A 21,064-nucleotide genomic window follows, 5' to 3' on the forward strand; every position below is an offset into this window, starting at 1 on the left:
TAACGTCTACTCTTTTCATTTGCTCACTCGTTTTCAGTTACTGATGATAGAAAGACTGGTTCTGAGCAAAATTTAAATAGAAATATGTTAGGTTTTCATAAATGTTAAGCCTGGAATCAGATTTTTATGTTAAAGTCGACATCAAATACGCTCTACTCTATCCTTTTGGAAAATTATACACTAGAACATTTGTCACTCTACATTTCCAGAATTTTCCTTCACTCCAATGCCCTTTATTTCAAATCTATTTCCTTCTAAATCCGTTTCAGGATTACCATTGTACTATTCTAACACCGTTGACATTTTTTTAAAGATTTCTTCAATCTCATTCAACTAATCCCAACCGACTCGTTTCTTTTTTCATTCTATTCAAAACGACGTATCTCGCCTTATTTATCGCTCGTCATCTGAAATTCTCATTTTTATAAAATATCTTCCAACTAACAGACTGCGTGCTTCTCCTTCAATCAACGTTGACTTAAAAGACGGCCCTAGTGCCGTACTGTTCATAACCAATCATTCCGTCACCGACGTTTTCTGCGTTTATGGTGGCGGCGGCGGCGGCGGATGCTTTGGCAGCCGGCGGAGACTCGTCGTCGCCATCTGATCTGTATAATAAAATCACTGGACAACAATCCTCCACCACCACCTCGTTATCATATGCAGCATGCGATGTAATCACACGTCATCTCATCTCAATGCTTTTGGAAATTTCCAATTGGACCAACGATCTCGCTAAGTACTTAGCTGGAAGTGAACAGTCGAGTGATGATGGTCACAATGAGCGATGCCTTCTTTTTTCGTCAATATTCTTTGCAATTGACCCATCACTTGCGCTCGCTCAGTGAGTATTCGTATTGTGAAGTGGTTCGTCTTTGTTTTTGGAGGAAAAAAATCTTCTGGAATTTTATTTCTTTTCTTTGTCCTATTCTGTGACGTGGCTCTTTGATAAAGATATCAATCAAATTGAGCTTTGCAATGAAAAATTGACATCTTGATGTCAAGATCTTCAATAAATCAATTCAAGTTCGACGTCATACGAAATTAATTTATTTGTTTTTATTTCTATCAATTAGTTTTTTCTAGTCCTTCTCTATCTCTCTTTCCCTCCATTTCAACAATAAGTTTGACTAATATTTCAAGTGCATGAATATATTAAGGTCATCACTCATAATACCAAACGGAAATTGAAATTTAACCAAAAAGAAAATATTAAAAAAGCGAATGGTGATGTCAAAAGGACCACAATTTCCTTTTTCACATATATTTTCTTCTCGTATTCTTTTAGTGGGGTGCGAATATTTGAATGCATGAGTGGGGGCGCGTTGGGAAAAGCGGAAACGAAGAAGGAAGTGTTTTTTTTTTCGAAAAAAAAACATAAGGAACGGAGGGTCTGAATGGTTAGGCACAATGCCAGGGGATCCGATGGACTGTGAAATAAATTATAATTTTTTTCTTGCAGAATGTCATCAGTTGCATCAAAACACGCATTGCTCATAGCGCTCGGTGGATTCTCCATTGCAGCTCTTTTTGTTTGGTGAGTTTGTTTTTTTGTTAATTAGAATTTAGGTTATTAACATAATTATGTTATTCATTCAACTCTAGAACATGGCTGAAACAAAAATTGTTTGAAATTTGGACCAAGAAACAAAAATCGAATTTTCGCATTTCCTTACTCCTAGCTACTAAAAATTTAAAAAAAATGTTTGTGGTCCGAGAAACAAGAGTCATACTCTCGAAGTCAGACTAGAAGTGTCTCTGTCCAAATATTGGAAAAATCCATTTTTAATCTTTGTTGACAACTGAATTTTAAAATTCTTTAGGCTATGACGTGGGGCTTTACATTTTTCGTTTTGTTTTTCAGGTACATCAATAAAAAGGACAAAGACGGACGTAAGAAGAAGAAAGTGGGTGATGTGATATCCAATGGACTTCCAAAGACTGCAACAGCTTCTGATGTCCAAACTGAAAATGGAAATGTGAAGAAAGCGAATGGTCACGTGAATGGAGATGTTCAGAGGTTCGTGAGTCAGGAGGGAATTTGAGAGTTAGAGAAGAAGTGTCTACGTCACTTTCTCTCTTTAGGTTCACATGATGTCAATTATTCTAATGTTTTCAGCTCGATTGGCGTCTCACAGAAACAGCAACAGAAAGATGAGGATGAGAAGACGCAGAAAAAGGATGCTGTTCAGGTTGGTAATTATTTTGAAAATAATTGGATTCTATTTGTTTCAAACAAAGAAAAAGGGTCAATGATCACATGAGAATTTAGAGAAGAACCTAATCCAATTGAATACGATTTTTGATATTCAGAAATTACATTATCTGAATCTGATTCAATCTGATTCAATTTTGAAATCTGAAGAGATGAGCTAATGTTACAGGCTTTTAAATTTACAACGAAACTGACTAATTTGATTCTATCAAAATTTTTTAAAGGTTCAATCATATGGGGAGTGGTTTAAAAAATAAGAACCCACACTGACTAGTGAATCTGATGGGATTGCACTTTTTTGTAAACACTCGTTCTCCTCCCTCCATCCATTGATAGATAGTAAAACGGGAAATTTTTTACGTAGACTGCACAATCCATCCTCTCTCACTTTCCCTGACTCCCTCTACGAGGAAAAAAACTATGAAATTGTTGGAGGTACCACACACACACGGAGAAGAACACATTGGGAGACTCTTGCAAACAGTTTTTTCTCTCTTTTTTCGCTCTCTGTGCGCGCGGGCGGTGATGGTTGTGAGGAGGGCCGTTCATTAGGAATTTTTGATACTCGAAATTTTAAATTCGGCTCGTGGGACTAATTTTATTTGTTTCCATTTGAAAGAAGACAAGCTCGTCTGACATTTACCTCAATTTCAAATTTTTCTTTTGATCGAAATATTTTTTGATCAGAAAAGTAAATAAATAATCATTTAAAAATCGAGAGAACCGTTTGATGGTTGGAAATATTTTTATAAAAGTTAAACGAATATTCTGGTAGAATTTTAAGATTTCTATAAAGTTTTTGCGAGAACCTTCGAATCGGTAGCAGCGAAAAGTTTTCGAGAATTCGAGATGAAACAGATAATAATGTTTTTATCCATCCCGCCGCTCTCTAATTTCTCGTATCGAAATTCAATTTTTTGTTAACCATCCTCCGTTTCTCGTACTCTCTTTTTCGTCACCAGTTGCCTATACATCTGATGGGTGATGATCCGCTCACCTCTACGTGTAGAGTGGACGAACCGATGTGTTTTTATACATCACGAGTAGAAATGAATGGCATGATGTGTGTGTGTGTGCTAATCGCGTTTTTTTTCAAATTTATTGCTCCAATTTGAATCAAAAGTTCATTTTTTTGGTAAAAAAATTAAAATAACAATTTTCGGAAAATTTTAAATGAAAAAATCAATACCATATGAAGTTTCTTTGTTTTCAGAACGAAAAACCATCGATCGACAAAAAACAACCAAAATCACAAGCGCCAACTGAGAAGAAAGAGGAGAAAACTGTGGAAATTCACACAGAAACTGAAGAGACTGATCACGTGGCTGCAGGAGACAGTGGAGTCGTTTCTGAGCACAAGGAGCACGATAAGAAGACGAAGCAGGTGTGTTTTTTTATTGGAAATTTTAATTATGTTATTACTAATTGGCAGATATGTTGAGAAAATTCATTTTTCAAAATGATAACTTTCGCCAGATCTTACGCGCATGGGTTACAATGGGTTACTCTAAGTCATGTCGATTTATGGGCCGATATTGAATTTTAATTTTCAAATTAAATGAAAAATTGTTGCCAAAAAAATTAAATTTCCCATAATCATTGTGAATTTTGTGAATTTTAAATAGAAAAATCAGTTATAAATATGAACATTCATGTGTTGTATTGAAAAAAAGCTAATGTCTCAAGCAACTTGAAATATCTAGAGTTTCCTCTCTCATAATTCTTTTTCTACAGTTGCTATGCGAATTTATGATTTTTTTTTGTTTCTTTTTCTTCAAGCCGTCGGGCACCACGCACACAACGTCTCTGTGCTTTCTCTTATTTTCTTCTTCTCCAAAATCGGAGAATGTATGGACGATATTTTTATAGCCATTCCCCCCCTGTTGCCTCGAAACTTTGAAGCCCATTTTTCTCAAATTTATCGATTTGTTTTTCAGAAGAACGACGAACCAGTGTCGATTGATAAGAAGTCGGAAGAAATTGAGGTTCCAAAGCAAGCTGGAGTAGTCAACGAGGAACCAAAAAAGCAATCAGAGGAGACCGTTGTTGAAGAACAATTTGTCAAGAAGGAAGAACCGAAACTGAAGGTAAATTTCAAAAAAAAATTTCACGCTTCTTTAAAAAATGTTAGTTTGAGAAAAGTGTTCAGCAGAACACAGAAGTTTGGTTGAAATTATTAATTATTTGTATAGGTCATTCAGCTGTTTGTTGTCTCAGAAATTACCGCCTCATTCTTCCTTTGCAAATAATTGTGTAGGATTTCATAATCTTTCATAAGAAAAATAACAAAAAATAAGCGTTCAGTATGAATAAATTTAAAAAAAACATTGATCATCATAACCAAAATACTATGACTGAAATAAATTTTCAGTCCGCTCCAACTCCACTCCTCACAATGCCATCGAAAAAGAAGGTACTGGAAAACGAGCAGGTAACATTAGAGATTCCCCAGGGCTGATATAATTTAAATCCAAAAATAAAATAAAAAATTGATTTTTTTCAGATACCAGAAGAGCCGACACCCACCAAAATGAACGACGCCACTTCACCACTTAGCCTTGATATTGCCGCGCAAATGTCCCCAGCTTCATTCTCATGGAGCGAAGAGATGGAAAAGTAGATCTTTTTGATAGAATTTCCGTTAAATTGAATATATTTCAGAAGTTTTAACGAAGAAGAGTTCAGATTGAATGAATCGAGTGACATTGATAGATCACCAGCTTCACCACTCAGACATCTTCAACAGCAGCACAATAAGAACAGAAGTAGTCAGAAGAGAAAAGGTGGACGAGTTAATGGAAGAGATGGAGTTCATCAGCCACAGCAGCAACATCAACAGCAAAAGAAGGAAGAGCAAGGACAAATTAAGAAGGGTCAGCGACGATTGACAAAAGAGAAAAGTGTTGAAGAGACACCAGAGAAGTCACAGAAAAGAGTTGGTAAGATTTTTTATTAATTTATTAATTTCGAATGTGAAATTGAACACAAATAAAATGATATAAAATATTTTTGAATACGTTTTTTTAGAATCTTAAATTCGAAAAGAAACTTTTGTTTTTTTTTCTATTTTTTATCTGAGGAGTGGGAAAAAATAATTTTGGACAAAAAAAAACAAAACTGAAATTTGCGAAAAACCAAAAAAAAATGTGATGCTTAAAAATTATAATTAAAAAACCGTGAAAACGTGAAAAAAAAAATTTTGTTTTTTTTTGGTCTAAAAAACCAAAAAGAAATTAATTTTCTTCAAATGCCAGAAAACCGAAAAACTAAAAAGGTCCCACCCCTGATAAATATGATTAAAATATTTCAAACATTAATTAGAACCATGTAAAATTATTTTTAAAAAATACCGCGGATTTTTTGAAAATTCAATTGAAAAAAAACATGGATTTTATTATCTTTTCAGTGTTGAAACATCATGAGAACGAAGCTGGAGACGCTGCCCACGCTCAGATTATCGAATCTCCACATCACGAGAATGCGAGCTACGAGAAGAGCGATTCGCCAGGATTGGATAGCCAGAATAGCGAGGTACGTTATTCTTTCTATTTATTTAAAAAATTTTATATCATCTCACGAACCAAAAATTATTTTAAAATGAGCTATGTAATATCACTTTCCCCTTCTTGGTCTTCTTCTCGACAGATCGTAAAACAATAAAACGTTTTCCGTTTTTGCGCTCCTCTCGTTTTCATGACGACGACGATGACAGCCATGTTGGTAATAAAACGGTTTTCGAAAAACCTACATGAGATGACCTTGCCCACAACACCGAAGATGTGAAAAAGATGAAAAACCAGGAAGAATACGGTGTGCCGATCAAAATGATATATCTCGAGAAGGACATGATGATTGGGACAAGTTGTCGAATGATGATCAAACAGCCCATCGATGGGAGGATACAATAGTGCTTCTAGAGCGTATTTCGGTACACGTACTTTATTAAGGATGTAGAGGACAGAGTGTGTTCAGATAATGATTTAGCACAATTTTACAAAAGTTAGTATCTATAATTGAACTTTTAAAATGTCAGTTTCTCAGATTTCTAACCAATTTTCTCATACCCGGAACTATTTATAATATGTTGACCTTTCTAGTTAATCCCCGATTTCATTGTCCATTTATGTTGCAAATTTGATATGCCTTTTCTCCGCTATCTATCCCTCAATATTTCAATTCTAGGTGTATGTCTGCTAAGCGGCATTTTTTTTCGAAAATGAGAGTGATGAATCGTTTTCGGTGTCGGCATCGTTTTACTATACCTTCTACACTCACTACTCATCGTTCCCTTTTACTGCAGCGCTGGCCATGCCCTTTTGACAGTCATCGTGCCCCCGCCATAACGTGCTTCGTCACCTTCTTCATGTTAGCTGGTTGTAGACAATGGCAAAAAGTGCAAAGCGTCCGTATTGTAAAGACTATTATTGAACGGATGGGTTTTTGGGAGAAATTGGATGCGAAAGTGCACATGACCCCTACATACCTTACAACTCCTATCATATGATGGAATGGAAACATCTGGTTGCACGGAGATCAAGACATTCATCTCAATCGGAAAATCTTTATGACATACACTCTCACTCTCTCCAAGTCTAGACTTTTCTGCAAAATGGGTCTAATTTTCCGTTGCGTTTATTTTGAAGACGATATGCAAATTAGAACCCTTTTTATGAGACACTGGACCTCCCGTGAAGAATAGGGGCAAAAAAGAAGATCGAGAAGACGCATTCGGTAATGTATGTGTCTGACAATACGGGCATATTTATCATGGCAACATGTTTTGGAATGTGACACCGTTGGTGTGCTTTCTTCAATGTTGCCTTCGTCTTCCCTCCCTCTTCCGACGAACAATTCTAATGGCTCTTTGTTCCGTGTTGCCTGTGGAGTAGAGACACGAAACTTTTCGAAAATCGGGAAACATGTTTATTGTGTTTTGGTGGAAGTTGTAGGGGACCTCTAGTGTCGAAAATACATACAAACAGAAATTCCAGAGACTCGTTGTGATTAAACCAATTTATAAATTTCGAAGAGAAGACAGAGTCATATGGCGCCTTCCGTCTGCTACTGGGCAAACGGCTGGAGAGGACGCATATCGACGCACGAATCGGTAGACGCATGAATCGAAGATTGAAAAATTGGAAATAGAGAGAAAGAGAAAGAATCTGGCACCTCCTCCGATCACTTTTCTCTTGATGTCTGCACACCTCGCTCAGCTGTTTTTGTTAGGAGTCTCTCACGTGGCCACAACATGGACAGCCGACAGGTTGATGTGTTTCCTTGATCTTTGCCATTTTTCCTGCTCACCAGGATCTGATTTCTGCCAATAATGTTATTTTGGAAATCTCCTTATGCTCCATTGTTATATTCACTTAGATTTTATTACTCTGAGACATTGATCTGTAGCTAATTCCCCTATCAAGTGTTGTCTGAATCTAGGATGTTCTCGTGGTTCCGTTCAAGGTCTTTAACGGATTCAAGCTAGACAATTTGTGACCTTTGCCGTCTTATCAGAATTGTCTTATTCTGCTGTGATGTGCAACACCAATCTGAACGATAAACAAATTCATTGATATCGGCAAAAATAACCAAAGTGGCCCGCTGATATTTTTCACAGCGGGGCGGCTGGCTACTGTGTGCCATGTTTGCCTGTCTACTCGTTTGTTTATCTTGATTACAGTGCGTCTTCTCTGGCACCATGAGCTCTCGAATGTTGCGAATTTCTCGAAGTGTCTAAAGGACATCTAATGAACCAGGAAGGGAAATCATATGATTCTGACTTTCGATCCATTCCTCTCATTCATTTTTCTTTTTTGTTATTATTGTTCCATGTGACAGTACAAGATAACACCGTATTTTTCACCCCTTTTTTCTCGCCCTTCTTCTCCACTTCCCGACAGTCAGCATATGGACAGATGGAAATCTCCACTACCTGTAGTGAGAGAATAGTGATAGAGTGAGAGAGAGAGAGAAAAGTTGCCCTTTTCAATTTCCCTTTTTTTGAATCTAAAGTTTATGAGATGGACATTGCCAATGAAGGTGCGGAGAGCCATTGGGGTCATTTTATTGCAAAAAGGTGTGGTGAGAGCTGGAGAGTTTTAGATTTTATTGGATGGGGATTCCCGCTTACCACATTTTATACTTTTGCGAGTGACCAGATTGACGCTCAATTTTTGCCTTACAAGTATCAAAAGATCAAAACTTTAATTATTTAGGTCAGCTTTTGAAACAAAAAGAGCAGAAGAAGAACATGAACAGTTTCCCAGCACTTGAAAAAATGATATTTTTATGTTTGTTCTCACTCCGTTTCGCAAGCTTCTGCATCACATTGGCCAGACAGGCAGTGACCTTGTTTCTACTGGCAAATGATACAATGCAATGGAAAATTTTGATCTCTTGATCTCTGTCGCAATTCTCCCCACAGTTTTTTGAGCTCCTTGAAATAGAAATTATTATAATTGTCATTAAACAATATCAGCCTCGTGCTCATACTCTCCCGTTTGTCGTCGTTAATTGTCTACCTTCCCTCTAACTGATAACCAAAAAATGTTGCCATTTTTGAGAGAAATAGTATTCTTACCTAATGAGACGACAGACAACAATCAGACAATTCTTCGTGTTTTGTTCTCTTTTTCTCTCTCTTGCTCTAGACACTATCGTTTGTTCGTCGTCCTCGTCCCCTACTCCAACTGATTTTTGATATGAAAGTGTGCATATCAGACCAATTGATAACGCTTGTCCCCACCAAAAATGTTGCGACTTTTGAGGACAAAAGTCCAGGGGTTTCATTTAGAAAGTGAGCAAAATTCAACGAAACATGAGAAGTGCGACAGAAATTTGAAGAAAAAAAATGTCCTTTTCAGAAAAATTTACTTAATTTTTAAACGTCTCCGCTGAAAATATCAATAAAATTTATGGCGGAATAAAAAATAACGCCAAAATTTCACCCCAGAATCAATTTTTTTCCACGATGATACGGTAGAAAATGGGCGTGGCTTAAAGTCCGCAGTACACCGTGCACACTCTGGCTTCTACCGTAGTCTTGCGTCCTCTGAAAATTATTTGAATTTTTCTTCCGATTTCTCCTGTTTAGTGCGCATTTTCCGGACGTTCGCATAAGAGAACACCTAAATTTTTCTGTTTTTTTTTCTTGCGTCACCTATTGCGTCCAAAATTTTCTCCAAGTTTTCGTTGATTTTCGAAAACTTTTCTCTCATTTCTCTAACGCCTATTTGCACTTTATCTTCACATTTTGTTGCAAATTTTTTTTGGTGAACAAAATTGCGAGACATAGAGAAAATGCAGAACAAAACGGTTTTCTATCCCTTTTGATTTTTTCTCGTCGTCGCCTCCGACCTGGGGGCAAACGTAGACACACGCACTTTTTTCGTTTACCAAAAAAATTTTGTCAGCTGTCTTTGACCGCACACACGCACTCGACAATCGTCGTTTTTCTTTTTTTCTTTTGAGTTTTCATTTATCGGTGCACCCAGCTACACCTTCTCATTCTTCTTATTCTCTGATTCCGTCGTCTCTTATACGTGCGCACCAACCATTTCCTATCTGCGACCGCGATCAGACTCCGCCCATTGAGTCGTAGAAAAATCGTATGTGTGCCTGCGCATCGTAATAACTTTTGCAGCGAATATATTGGTGTGGGTCTTCAGCTGCTAGACCTTCATTTTCATATCCTAACCACCTCATAATCATTCTACTTCTCTACTGTTATTTGTTATTGTTGTTGCTATTGTTATCACTCCGGTGAATCTTCCTTATTGTTACCTTGCCGATTCGAACAATTGACTTTAATTCTATTGGGACTATTATTCAGGGCAAGCCCTCCAAAATTCCTCGTGGCCTACTCAATATAGTCTCACAGTCTTGTGAGCGCCACGTGATTCGATTTTAAATCTACAACAAGTTACTCGGTGCACCCTCCCCCGCTCACCCACTAATTCTTCAAAAACTACCGAATGCTGACATCGGCACCCGTATTCGTGCATCCGGCTCAGCTACCAACTCATCTTCCACCTCCACCAATCTTCTTAACCCCAAGTGGAACTCTTCTTTTCCCTCCCGGATTCATTCCGCCACCGTTTCCGGCTGTCAGTGACGAAGAGGAACTTCAAGAGCTGTGCAGTTTTGAGAACTGTTCTTCTCCAGATCTCAGTGATTCCATCTACTTTTCGAGCTCATCAAGTGAAGCATCGGTTGCATCTCCGTTGGAAACCATCTCCTTGGAAAACGTCACATTGAACATTTTCTCACTTACTGGAGACGAAGAGGAAGAGATGAAAGTATACGCAAAAGTACAGGAAGAAGTCAAGACACGAAGACTGCGAAAAAACTCGACGACATCATCAGGATATGGATACAGTGTTCCCATGACACCCAACACAGAAATATTATTTGATACGGTTTGTTGATCTGCTCAAAAGTGGTTATTAGTAAAATTAGTTTTGGTTCGTGAGATGTCAAAAATTGAAGCAAATTACAAAAAAACAATCCATTTCCAATATCAATTTTAATATTTTCAGGCTTCATCTCAAGATTCTGGAAGAGCAACTGGACCACTCGCATCCCCACATGAAGATGGACTCACAACTGAAGATGATTTCCTTCCAATGTATGAATTCGAGATTCCAAATAGTCTCGTTGGATTAATAATTGGAGTGAAGGGAAAGACCATCAAGGTAATTAATAATCAATTGTGAAGTACTTAACCTATTACTCAACTATGCTCATTTTCAGGAGCTCAGTGTACGTACAAATGTTCGTATGCTAATTCGCCAGCATCATGAGACAGACAAGGTCAAGACCCACCAAATATGTCAGGTAAGAATCAAAAGATCATATTATCTTATCTATAAGCAATCTTTTTTGTGTTTTAGGTCCGTGGAAAGAGAGACGAGATCAATCATTGCCTCCAAATGCTCCGTCGTCGTTTCCCACCAGCACGCTTCCCAGAACTCAATCTTCAGCCAGTCGTTCCACCAGTATTGCCAAACAGTAACTTCGACATGCTGTCCACTCAGCCAACATGGCTTACTCTTCCTGAGGACATCAAGTGTGAAGTTGCCGTGTCGTCCATCATCTCGGCATCTCACTTCTTCATTCAACAACCAACACATCCATCGTTCGCTTCTTTGCGCCATCTTGACATGTACATGGGATCCTTGTATGGAGAACAATCAAATCTTCCAGAACTGCCGATTCCATGCCAAAGTATGTGGATTTTTATATTTTCAATAAGCATGTTTGTTACTTTTACGACCCTGAGTTTTCATTTTCTAATCGCTGTCGCACCAGAGACGGTAATTAATTACCGTCGAAAAATTGTCAGAATTTGAGAATATGTGCGCTTATCAAGAATTTCGATCATCAGTTGGCCAGCAGCCAGCCAGTCAGCCACCATGACGATTTTTTGATCTGGATACGAAGTTTTGACAGAATTAGAAAAGAAAAGTGGGAGAGAGAGTGAAGGATAGGGAAAAGATTGATGATCATTGGGTGTGGGAGTAGTAGAGTCAGTTGTTGCACTTTTGAAGATACTGGTAGACTGTGAAATGACCTTTTTGATTAGCTCACTTTCGATGTGTAACCCGTTTTCATCCAAAAAAAAATGGTTAGATGATCTTAACAAAACAATTTTCAGATGGACTTCTATGTGCTGCTCCAGTCGGAAATGCTTGGTTCCGTGCGGTGACTGTTCAGTACTTTGATGAGACGGACGAAGTATTTGTGAAGTTTGTTGACTACGGAGGATACTCGAAAATGGCCCGACAAGACTTGAGACAAATTCGCACGGATTTGATGTCTCTTCCATTCCAATCGACAGAAGTTATGCTCGCACATGTTCGGCCAGTTGATGGAACAACGAACTGGAGTGATGCCGCTATGCAGAAGTTCAGAGCAATGTGCATTGGAAAAGTTATCAATTGTAAAATGGTTGGACAGTCGCATGATACTCGTATACCAATGGTTGAGCTTTACATGATGTCCAAAGATGGTAAAGACGCTCAGGTTAGTGCATATTTTCACCTGGAGCATTTTTTATAATTTATGTACAAACGTCATTGTGAAATTAATTATGTTTTTAATTTTTTCAGGAAGTTCGCTTCGATCAAGTGCTCATGAACTGTGGTCTTGCAAGAACCGCCGATCCATCAAAGATGTCCCGTATCACAGTTCCAGCGGCTCTCGACACAGAATCTCGCATGAAACGACCATCATTCTCGTCGCAAACTTCCCAAACCGCGGTTGTTTGCTAAAGTCGACTATATTTGTCCATGCTTTGCCAAATTGGTTGAGTGTGTGTTGCGATCGATGTTAAGAGGGTTGGGGGTTAACAAGTATTTGGAATTTTTTTTTTAGAAACGATTCCTGTACCAATTCTCTTTAACGTCGATCTCATCACTCATTCTACCACCCCAACCATCTCTACGAAGTATCCATTTTTCCATTTCTCATCATCACAATTTGCTTTTCTACCGTTTCCGACTGTTTCTTTTTAACCTGTAACACAAAAAGCAGTGCGTTTCATTTTTATTTGTCTCCTTGCTAACCTATGTTTCTGAACCTAATCATTCATTGTTGTATGCATTTCACGTAGTTTTACATCCCATCTTAATCTAAATATTGCTTGGGTTCAGGCTGTATACTCGCGATAATGCTCTCTTCTTTTTTTTTAATTTCCCAAAGTCTGAGGTGGAGTACGGTAGTTTGTCTGTTTTCGAAGCCAATATTCCCATCCTCTTTCCTATCCTTCTTTCCTTTTTTTGGTAATGTTATTTTATTTTCCCTCTATTCCTTCCGTGGTGCCAAAAATGGGCCAAAATCAAATATCAAACCATCACAATATAGTTGGCTGCTTTTTTCATGCCTTTAATCGTTATAGATATCTTTCTAGGGTAGTTCACAAAATGTGCCGTCGCTTTGCGCGTTTATTCTTGTTTTCTTCTGTCTCTCCGTGCTCGTTTTTCATCCTCGTCTCATTTTTTATATCTCAAAATACATTCACAGAATGATTCCTTGTATACATGCACAGAATGGCTGTTTTGTACCTACTGTTGTTTTCCCAATCTGAACCGTTTTCGCAATAGGCGACCCATTATTTTTTCTATCAACTCGTTTTTATTTTTGTTAGCTTCATCATCGTTTTTATCCACTATCTCCCATGCCTCCTCTCCCCACAACAAACACAGATCGTCTAGTAGCCTTTCTTCTCTCATTTAGGTAATTTCTTTTTATTCTTTTTTGGTTTTGAGCCCCATTTCCCTTTGAGCCCCGTCAGACCATTTTACCAGGTTCTTCTACCTTTCATATCCCCTCATCTCCACCTATCACCCCCATCTCTATCCCATTTTTTATTTCTTTTTTTCTGTAATTCCCCCTTCACTCGTTGTTGTTTTTAAGAAAACACACCCACGCCCTCTCATTCAATTATTTTATTCTTGTAATTCTTAAAATTACTTTACATTATGCGGAAAATCAATAAAAAGTAGAAATTCTTATTTCATATTTGCGTATTCTTTTCTCAATATATTATTCAGTTGGTTTTAACCATTTTCTCATGTACTGGTGATCAATCGTGTTGACGTCCACAATCGGGGACGTGGATCTGGTGACCATTTTTGGAGCCATCGGAGGCGGTGGTGGTGGTGGTGGAGCAGAAGCTGAGACTGTTGACGAGGCTGAAGGCTGTGCGATCTTTGATAGGAAGGACGGGTTGGATGCGGCCGCGTTCTGAAATTAACATGATATAAATTATAGAAAAATCTGAATAATTGTGCATTTTCTACTAAGGAATTCAATTTTTCTAGACTGAATCTGAAGATGGATCTCCAAAATTTCCGAACTAAATCAGATTGATCTGAGTATAGTTTTGTGAATTTTCAAGAAACATGATTTTTTAGTATTTCTGAAAACTTCAAAAGCCTATTTACCTGAAAATGATTCATGGCTGGAAAGATGCAAGTGGCTGTTGTCGAGTGTACAATCGGATCGCATTTCTCATAACCAAGAGATTCATAAAATCGACATTGATCATCAGTTGAGAGATATGCTTCATTGAAACCTTTTTCCGTCATCCATTTTTCTGTGGATTTCATTAAGAATTTCCCGAGTCCAAGGCCACGTTGATCCTTCTTGATCATCACTGACTCAATCCATAAGGCATGGTCACTGAAAATTAACAAATTTTGGGAGAATGGTTTGAGAATTATGATAGCTTCCTTTATTTTCAGGCTAAAATTTTTTAACTTTTTAAATATTTTTTCCTGAAATTTTAGTGAGTTATCAAATTTTCTAATTGTTGAAATATAATCCGAAAGTTTCAAATTTTTATTGTTTTATTCCAATTACTCACCGATTTGGAAGATGTGTGATTCTTGAGTGGCCTAGTATCTCGTCATTCTCCTTATTGAGCAACAAAAACGACATTGGAGGGGACTGACGGCATGATTTTTTCTGTGAATGCTCACGAGATCCATCGCTTCTGGGCCATTCCTGGAATTAGAAAAGTTCAAAATTATGAATATAGCTATTTATTTTACCAAAGAAAAAATACATTTAGAAAACCACTCTAGAATACAACTCACCGAATTCAAAAATGTCATACTCTCCTTCAAAAGATCCTGCCTATCATAAAGCGTAACAAAAAATAAGTCCGGCATCCTAATACCCGATAATTGGTTATGTTTCTGAGCTCAGATGCCCTCATCACACTCGATGGCCTAGAAATCTCAACTCTAGATTTCCCGTCCACGCGTTCTCACTCTTGTTTGCCTCGGCTGGCAAAGTGCCAACTCGCTTTAAAAAGTTTAATTTTTGAAATCTCATATTTCCTTTTAATGTTCTTTTTTTAGTTTCTGATTGAATTATTATAATTACAGAGAAATGAACGATTTCGAAACATTAACCCAGTTATGTCTCGATATTGTTCACATGAAAATCACACCGATGAAGGCTTATGAAAGGATACTCACAGAGAAGGTTTCGTTCATTTAAAATCTTGAACAAATTAGAAATCATTAATTTCAGAAAGATCGAGATGCCATCAGTTCGGAGCTGATCGACGTGTTAGTGCTCACCGAGCCGGAGAGCGAGTTCGCTGACAACGCGAGCACTTCCAAAGAGAATTTTGAATCCTTTGTGAATCTACTCACTAACACGGTAATAAAACTTTCAACTTTTAAAGCTCAAGGTTCAAAAAAGGCTTATTTATATGGAAGATAGTATTATTGGCGGAAAATAAAATTAACCTGTAGTTTCAGGATTGAAAAAAACTAATATTCTAACTTAATCCAAAATTGTTTAACAAAGAAATGAGATTTTAACTGGAAATTTCCTGTAAAAATACCAAATTTTTTTCAGATAATCCCCGAAGAAATCCTCCGCCTCGAGCTGGATTGTTTCAAAAAAGATGATCACAGCAAGGCACTAATTAGGTTGAAAACAAAAGTCTAGTAAGTTAAATTCATTCAATTTCTGCAAAAACTCATTTTTCTTCAGTTTCAAACAGGCCAAATTCAACTTATTTCGAGAAGAGTCTGAAGGTTACTCAAAACTTGTCACAGAGCTTATGGAAGCAGCCGAGAGCTCAGCGAATGAGAATGAACATGCGAAGATTCTGAAGCATCGAGTACTTTCATTAATTGGACAGTTCAATTTGGATCCAAATCGTGTCACTGACGTTATATTGGAAGTTTTCGAGAATTTCCCGAGGCAGAAGGTAAAATAAAGAATCTGCATAAATTCATGATGTTTTGGTGGTCAACCATGATGTGGGCGGAGCTTATTTGAAAGTTCAACAATAGAGAAAAATTGGAATTTATAACTTTTCCGTTTATCCTTTACAAATAAAACAATTGGAAATTCAAATGATGAGATTAAGAAATCTTGAAACGAATCCAGCTCATTTGTATTTTAAAAATATTTATTTTTAATTTCAGCTCCTTTTCATTGCACTTCTCAAAGAAATTGACGTGGTCCGTGACTATCTGTGTGCACTTCTGGGCTTCAAATTCACATTCTATCAATCGGATAAAAAGAAGAAAACGCCATATTCGTTGTACGTTCTGACAGCTTCGCTCATTCAACATGAAATGATCGATATGATGAAGATTTTAGGATATGTGAGGAGTCCCGTTTTAAATTATTCGAAATTATTAATTAATATTTATAGATGATTCCAAAAGCCGAAGCAATTAAAGAAGGGCACCGTTCAAGAATGCAGAATGCACAAGAAAGAGCATCAAAAGCAGAAACAATTTCTACAGCTTCAATGCCAATTATGGATTCAAGAGGTTTCGATGAAAATGGAATAGGTGGAAATGCGGTTAGGTCGGAAAATTGAATATTTATCTAATTTTTAAAAACATTTCAGACAACGCAAACGATTTCCTTCACTACAGTAATCCAACTTCAAGAAGACGAGGATATAAAATTATCTGAAGGGTTTAATGAGGAATATGTTCTCTCATCAAATCAGAAGCTTGGTTTAACGTGTGCATTATTAGAAAGTGGAAACTGGAAACAAGCTCAAATGCTCATTGATCGTCTCCCAGAATACTATGCAGTTCAAGCTAGTCCACGACTCTGTAGAGCTCTTTGCAAAATAATTGAGAAATCAATTAACGATTTTTACAAGAAAAATTGTTCGCTGAACTTGTTTGGAGATTTGATAAAATCGACGAAACCAGTGTTAGATGATATGGGAAATGGATTAAGACCAATCGAAAGTTGGGAAGATCTTGGAAAATTGTCAAGTGTACTTGCCTATTTGGGACCTAGAATAGCCTTTCGTGCTTCAACAAATATCAAAATTGTTCGACTTTTGACTGCCTACTACCGAAAAGTTGACAAGGATCTGCTACCGAAGGATGATAAACGTAGGTTTTTTTCAAATGTGAAATTTTGCGATTTTCGCCCCGATATTAAGGTTAACAAAACATTTTGAAAAAACGATAAAAACTAGGAAAAATTAGTTCGTATCTACAGAACTCCTTGTACTTTTGTACTTTTTTAAAATTTATGTAAATCTGTCACTTCGAGATCGAGCACCGTATTTTTGAAGAAAAAAAAACAACCATTTTCAAAATTAAATATCATTATTTCAGTAAATCAAAATTTCGTGGAAGTCGTCTCCGAATGTCTTCTACCATCTCTCACACTGTCCGAAACAAATGTTGCACTTAGTGAAGAGATTTGGCAGCTCCTTGAGCTTTTCCCGTATTCTTGGAGATATTGGATGTATTCAAAATGGAATCTTGAAACTTCAAGACATCCAGAAATGCATATAATGAAGGGGAAAATTCATGGACGAACAAAATATGTTCTGAAGCGTCTTTCGAAGGAAACTGTAAAGATGATGGGCAGACAATTGGGAAAATTGTGTCATATACATCCATCTACAGTACTCTCATATCTCCTCAGTCAAGTGCAAACTTTTGATAATTTCATTGGACCTGTTGTGGATAGTTTGAGATATTTGACAAGTCTTGAATTTGATGTTCTCACTTGTAAGTTTTCAAACAAAATTTAAAACAATTTTTTTTAGAAAACGAGAAAAAACGTCCAAAAAATTATTTTGTTAAAACCACGAAAACTGAAAGGTTTTGTAAATTTCGAACGTTTTTTTTTGAGAAATTTTAAGATTTTAACATATAAATTCATAAAAAAATTTTATGGAAAAATTGATACATTTTAAATTTTTGAGTCTTTCAGTTAGCTATGTGAAAAAATTCTCGTTTTTTTCATTCACTTGTAAACAAGTCAAACTTTTTCAAATCTATTTTAAATATTTCTCATTTGAAGGTTTTCCATTTATTCCAGATTGCATCATCTCCCAATTGGCTGATCCATCGAAACAAGCTCTCAAATCCACTGATGCTACCATCTCTCCTTGGCTGCAAGCTCTTGGAACACTGGTTGGATCTCTCTATCGAAGATATCCACTCGAACTGAACGGAATGCTAGACTATGTGCTAAATCAATTGAAACTTTGCAAAAGTTACGATATGCTTCTTCTTCGAGAAATTATCCAGAATATGTCATGGATCGAGAGTATCAGTGGAGCAACGAAAGAACAAATTGAAGCACTTGGAGGTGGAGACTTGTTGAAACAGGAAGCTGGTGGATATTCAACGGCAACAAAGAATAGAAAAGCTGCTCAACGTCTACGTGATGCACTTCTGAAAGGAGATTTGGCTGTTGGATTGGCAATTTCAGTTGCTCAACAAAAAGAGCATATTGTCTACAATGAAAGCTCTACTCTTCCATTGAAACTTGTTGGAAAAATGGTTGATCAGTGTAGTGACACATTTCAACAACTCGTTTCATTTTTGAGTGTTTATCTGAAAAATGATGATTTTTCGAAACGAGTTCCAACTGTTCGTGAATTGTTATCTGATTATTCACTTGGAATGGAAGCCACAATGTGTCTGGCGAGACCTATTTTCTTCTCAAGAATATCAGATCACTATGATGCGGCTAAAAAAATCTCGAAAGCTGCTGTTGAAGATGGACAAAAGACTCGTTTGGATACACAGCAAAAGACTGAAATGTTTACAAGTGCGTTGGAATCACAAGTGGAAATGTTAATGGATGAGCTGAAAGCATCTGAACCTGGCATGGAGGAGAATATACCTGTGAAGTGAGTTTTTATCAAATTTTCGCCCAGTTTGCTAAATTTTTCTTTCAGATTCTTCGCTGTTTTCTGGATGCTGACAATGTATGATATCGAAGTTCCGACAGCTGCATATGAACGGACACTTGATGCTTTAAAGAAACAGTCAAGAGAAGACAGTCATGTTAGTTTTCATCTATAAATAATCTACTATTTTTTATTTCAGGGAAAAGCTAAGAAAACTGATAAACAGTTGGAGAGTAAGCTTCGAGAAGAGCAGAAGAGGCAAATTGAGCACGTGGAACGTTGTAAAGTATGGCTTCTGAACAAGAAAGACTCGTTGATTGATGAGCAATTCCATAATTGTAAGTTTATGCATGAAATCCGCTTTAATACTTTTCCAATATTTCCAGCTGTATTGGAAGCTCTCATTCAACAATGCCTCCTGCCACGTGCCATATTCTCCGAACTTGATGCAGTGTTCTGTGGTCAATTCTTCATGATGCTTCACGAAATGCGGACTCCATTCTTCCCATCGGTTCTGATCATTGACAGACTCTTCGAGAACATAATTCCTCTGATCGCGGGGCTCACCGAGAACGAAGCCAACTCGCTGGCATGCTTCTTTGAAATTCTGCTCTGCACTGTTCAAAGATGGCACTCGGAGAAAGAAGTTTTCGAGAAGGAATGTGCAGGATTTCCAGGAATGATCACAAAACAAGCAATTGAATATCAAACTTTCCGAAAGTTATGCTATAGATGGCAAATTCGATTTACTGCCATGTTTAAGACAGTCTTCACAAAAGATGATGCTGACTATGTACTTATCAGAAATTCATTGATTATGATGACAAAGTTGACATCTGGATTTCCAGTCATATCACATGCAGTCGCCACAATGGAAACAGCTGTAACCAAGTTGAAGGATCGAGAGAAGGGAAAACGTGACGATCTATCATTAAAAGCAGCCTCGTATGTTGGAAAGCTCAAGATGAGAACTGTGAAGATTTATGCTCAAAATTCGGATTACGCCCCAGTTCCCAACAAGAAGGTGTCGGTCGGTGCTGAAAAACCAAAGAAAAAAGAAAAAGTGGTAGATGAGAAAGATAAAGCTGATGGGGAACCAGTTGATAAGAAGATTAAAGTAGATTCGAAGAAAAATGGGACGACGAGTTCGGAGAAAGTGGTGAAAGATGATGAAGTACATCAGAATGGAAGTGAAACAGAGAAGAAAGCTACAGTAGATAACAAAGAGAGAAAGAAGCGACCTGGAGTGAGTACATAAATTATTAAAATTCACAGAACTGAACTAACTATTATAATTTTAGAAATCATCCCACGGATCAAAAGAATCAAAGAAAGAGCCAACAACTGAAGATGGTGAAGTGAAGACTCCAAGTCCCCCTCCTGCAAAGAAGACTCGAATTGTTGATCGCTTAAAACGGTCTGATGAACCTTCAAAGAAAGATGAGAAAGAATCTCCGAAGGACACAGAATCTGAAAAAGGAGAAGGTAAGAAAAGAAGAGAACGATCGAAAGACAAAGAAACAGGAAAAGAGAAACGGTTGGAGAAGGATAATAAGGAACGAGAAAAGGATAAGGAAAGGAAGCGAGAAAATGGAGAAAACCAGAAAGAACAAAAGATTCTCAAAGATCAGAAGCAAAAAAGCAAGCCGTCCGATGAGAAGCTTGAAGTGGCAGGACCCGCGGTAAGATATTAACGTTTTCTCAAGCTATTTTCAAAATTTTCCTTTCGAAAATGTGATTTATTTCAGCTTCCCGACCCAGTTCCCAAGAAAGATGACAAGAAAGGCTCTCGAAAAGCGATTGAGTTTGATCTAGAGGAGCCTTCAAAATCAACATCGTCCTCTCGAAAAGATCGCAAAGATGATCGAAAAGAAAAAAAAGAAGAACTTCCAAAGGCATCAAGAATAGCAGAGCCTGCACGTGATGCTGGAAAGAGTGGAAGAGATCGTGGGCATCGAACATTTAGATGAGCTCTCACCACATATCCCCAGATTTTCATTATTGTATCTCAGTTTATGTTGTCTACGAGGTTTTCTATTGTATCCTGATGGATTATTAAATATTCGTTTTATTTTTTGTTAGCATTAAATCTAAAGACATTGGATCGTTGAACTTCTTGGAATGTGAAAGCAATGGAAGTATTTCGAATATAGAATGCTTGCTCGAAGAGTCAATCCAAAAGTCGAAGATCAAGTGCT

At 37.3% G+C, this 21,064-nt stretch overlaps 3 protein-coding genes and 2 non-coding genes across 9 annotated transcripts; 4 read left to right on the forward strand and 1 right to left on the reverse strand.

Moving 5' to 3' along the window:
• Nucleotides 1-447: 447 nt before the first annotated feature.
• akap-1 lies at nucleotides 448-13,727 on the forward strand (the record flags this gene model as incomplete). 5 transcript variants are annotated; one of them, NM_001382893.3, is made up of 15 exons in its annotated part: nucleotides 448-844; nucleotides 1,463-1,537; nucleotides 1,865-2,020; nucleotides 2,120-2,192; nucleotides 3,429-3,599; nucleotides 4,153-4,302; nucleotides 4,587-4,646; nucleotides 4,719-4,831; nucleotides 4,877-5,154; nucleotides 5,622-5,746; nucleotides 10,750-10,905; nucleotides 10,964-11,047; nucleotides 11,104-11,437; nucleotides 11,868-12,235; nucleotides 12,322-13,727. In NM_001382893.3, 15 exons carry the CDS (start codon nucleotides 546-548, stop codon nucleotides 12,481-12,483), a joined length of 2,604 nt encoding a protein of 867 aa, NP_001370528.1. The 5 variants fall into 5 exon arrangements, with proteins under 5 accessions (NP_001370528.1, NP_001348743.1, NP_001348742.1 ...); NM_001361723.3 differs by having other exon boundaries at nucleotides 546-844; nucleotides 4,587-4,628; nucleotides 12,322-12,483; NM_001361724.3 differs by lacking the exon at nucleotides 4,587-4,646 and having other exon boundaries at nucleotides 546-844; nucleotides 12,322-12,483.
• Nucleotides 5,962-6,069, forward strand: C56G2.20. Its single transcript, NR_101826.1, has one exon. It is a non-coding gene; the product is annotated as a small nucleolar RNA C56G2.20 (small nucleolar RNA).
• Nucleotides 7,283-7,449, forward strand: C56G2.21. The gene has a single exon (NR_101827.1). It is a non-coding gene; the product is annotated as an Unclassified non-coding RNA C56G2.21 (non-coding RNA).
• Nucleotides 13,646-14,892, reverse strand: C56G2.15 (N-acetyltransferase domain-containing protein). Its single transcript, NM_065990.6, has 4 exons — nucleotides 14,812-14,892; nucleotides 14,580-14,719; nucleotides 14,158-14,395; nucleotides 13,646-13,957 (listed from the first exon to the last, which is right to left on the reverse strand). The coding sequence occupies exons 1-4, from the start codon at nucleotides 14,884-14,886 to the stop codon at nucleotides 13,757-13,759; spliced, it is 654 nt and encodes a 217-aa protein (NP_498391.1). The 5' UTR covers nucleotides 14,887-14,892; the 3' UTR covers nucleotides 13,646-13,756.
• Nucleotides 14,893-15,105: 213 nt separating this feature from the next.
• thoc-2 (THO complex subunit 2) lies at nucleotides 15,106-20,968 on the forward strand. The gene is made up of 14 exons (NM_065991.8): nucleotides 15,106-15,205; nucleotides 15,254-15,385; nucleotides 15,587-15,678; nucleotides 15,725-15,944; nucleotides 16,165-16,347; nucleotides 16,398-16,550; nucleotides 16,599-17,103; nucleotides 17,332-17,733; nucleotides 18,047-18,866; nucleotides 18,915-19,023; nucleotides 19,066-19,204; nucleotides 19,253-20,112; nucleotides 20,168-20,548; nucleotides 20,615-20,968. The coding sequence occupies exons 1-14, from the start codon at nucleotides 15,110-15,112 to the stop codon at nucleotides 20,834-20,836; spliced, it is 4,314 nt and encodes a 1,437-aa protein (NP_498392.2). The 5' UTR covers nucleotides 15,106-15,109; the 3' UTR covers nucleotides 20,837-20,968.
• The last annotated feature ends 96 nt before the right edge of the window (nucleotides 20,969-21,064 follow it).

This window comes from Caenorhabditis elegans, chromosome III, assembly GCF_000002985.6.
Source record: "Caenorhabditis elegans chromosome III".
NCBI lineage: Eukaryota > Metazoa > Nematoda > Chromadorea > Rhabditida > Rhabditidae > Caenorhabditis > Caenorhabditis elegans.

Coding starts and splice junctions, on each gene's coding strand:
- thoc-2 (NM_065991.8), top strand. CDS start 15,110: ATGAACGATTTCGAAACATTAACCCAGTTATGTCTCGATATTGTTCAC. Junction 15,679..15,724: donor AGGTTGAAAACAAAAGTCTA/GTAAGTTAAATT, acceptor ATTTTTCTTCAG/TTTCAAACAGGCCAAATTCA. Junction 16,348..16,397: donor TGATGAAGATTTTAGGATAT/GTGAGGAGTCCC, acceptor TAATATTTATAG/ATGATTCCAAAAGCCGAAGC.
- C56G2.15 (NM_065990.6), bottom strand. CDS start 14,886: ATGCCGGACTTATTTTTTGTTACGCTTTATGATAGGCAGGATCTTTTG. Junction 14,396..14,579: donor ATCACACATCTTCCAAATCG/GTGAGTAATTGG, acceptor GTTAATTTTCAG/TGACCATGCCTTATGGATTG. Junction 13,958..14,157: donor CAGCCATGAATCATTTTCAG/GTAAATAGGCTT, acceptor TGTTAATTTCAG/AACGCGGCCGCATCCAACCC.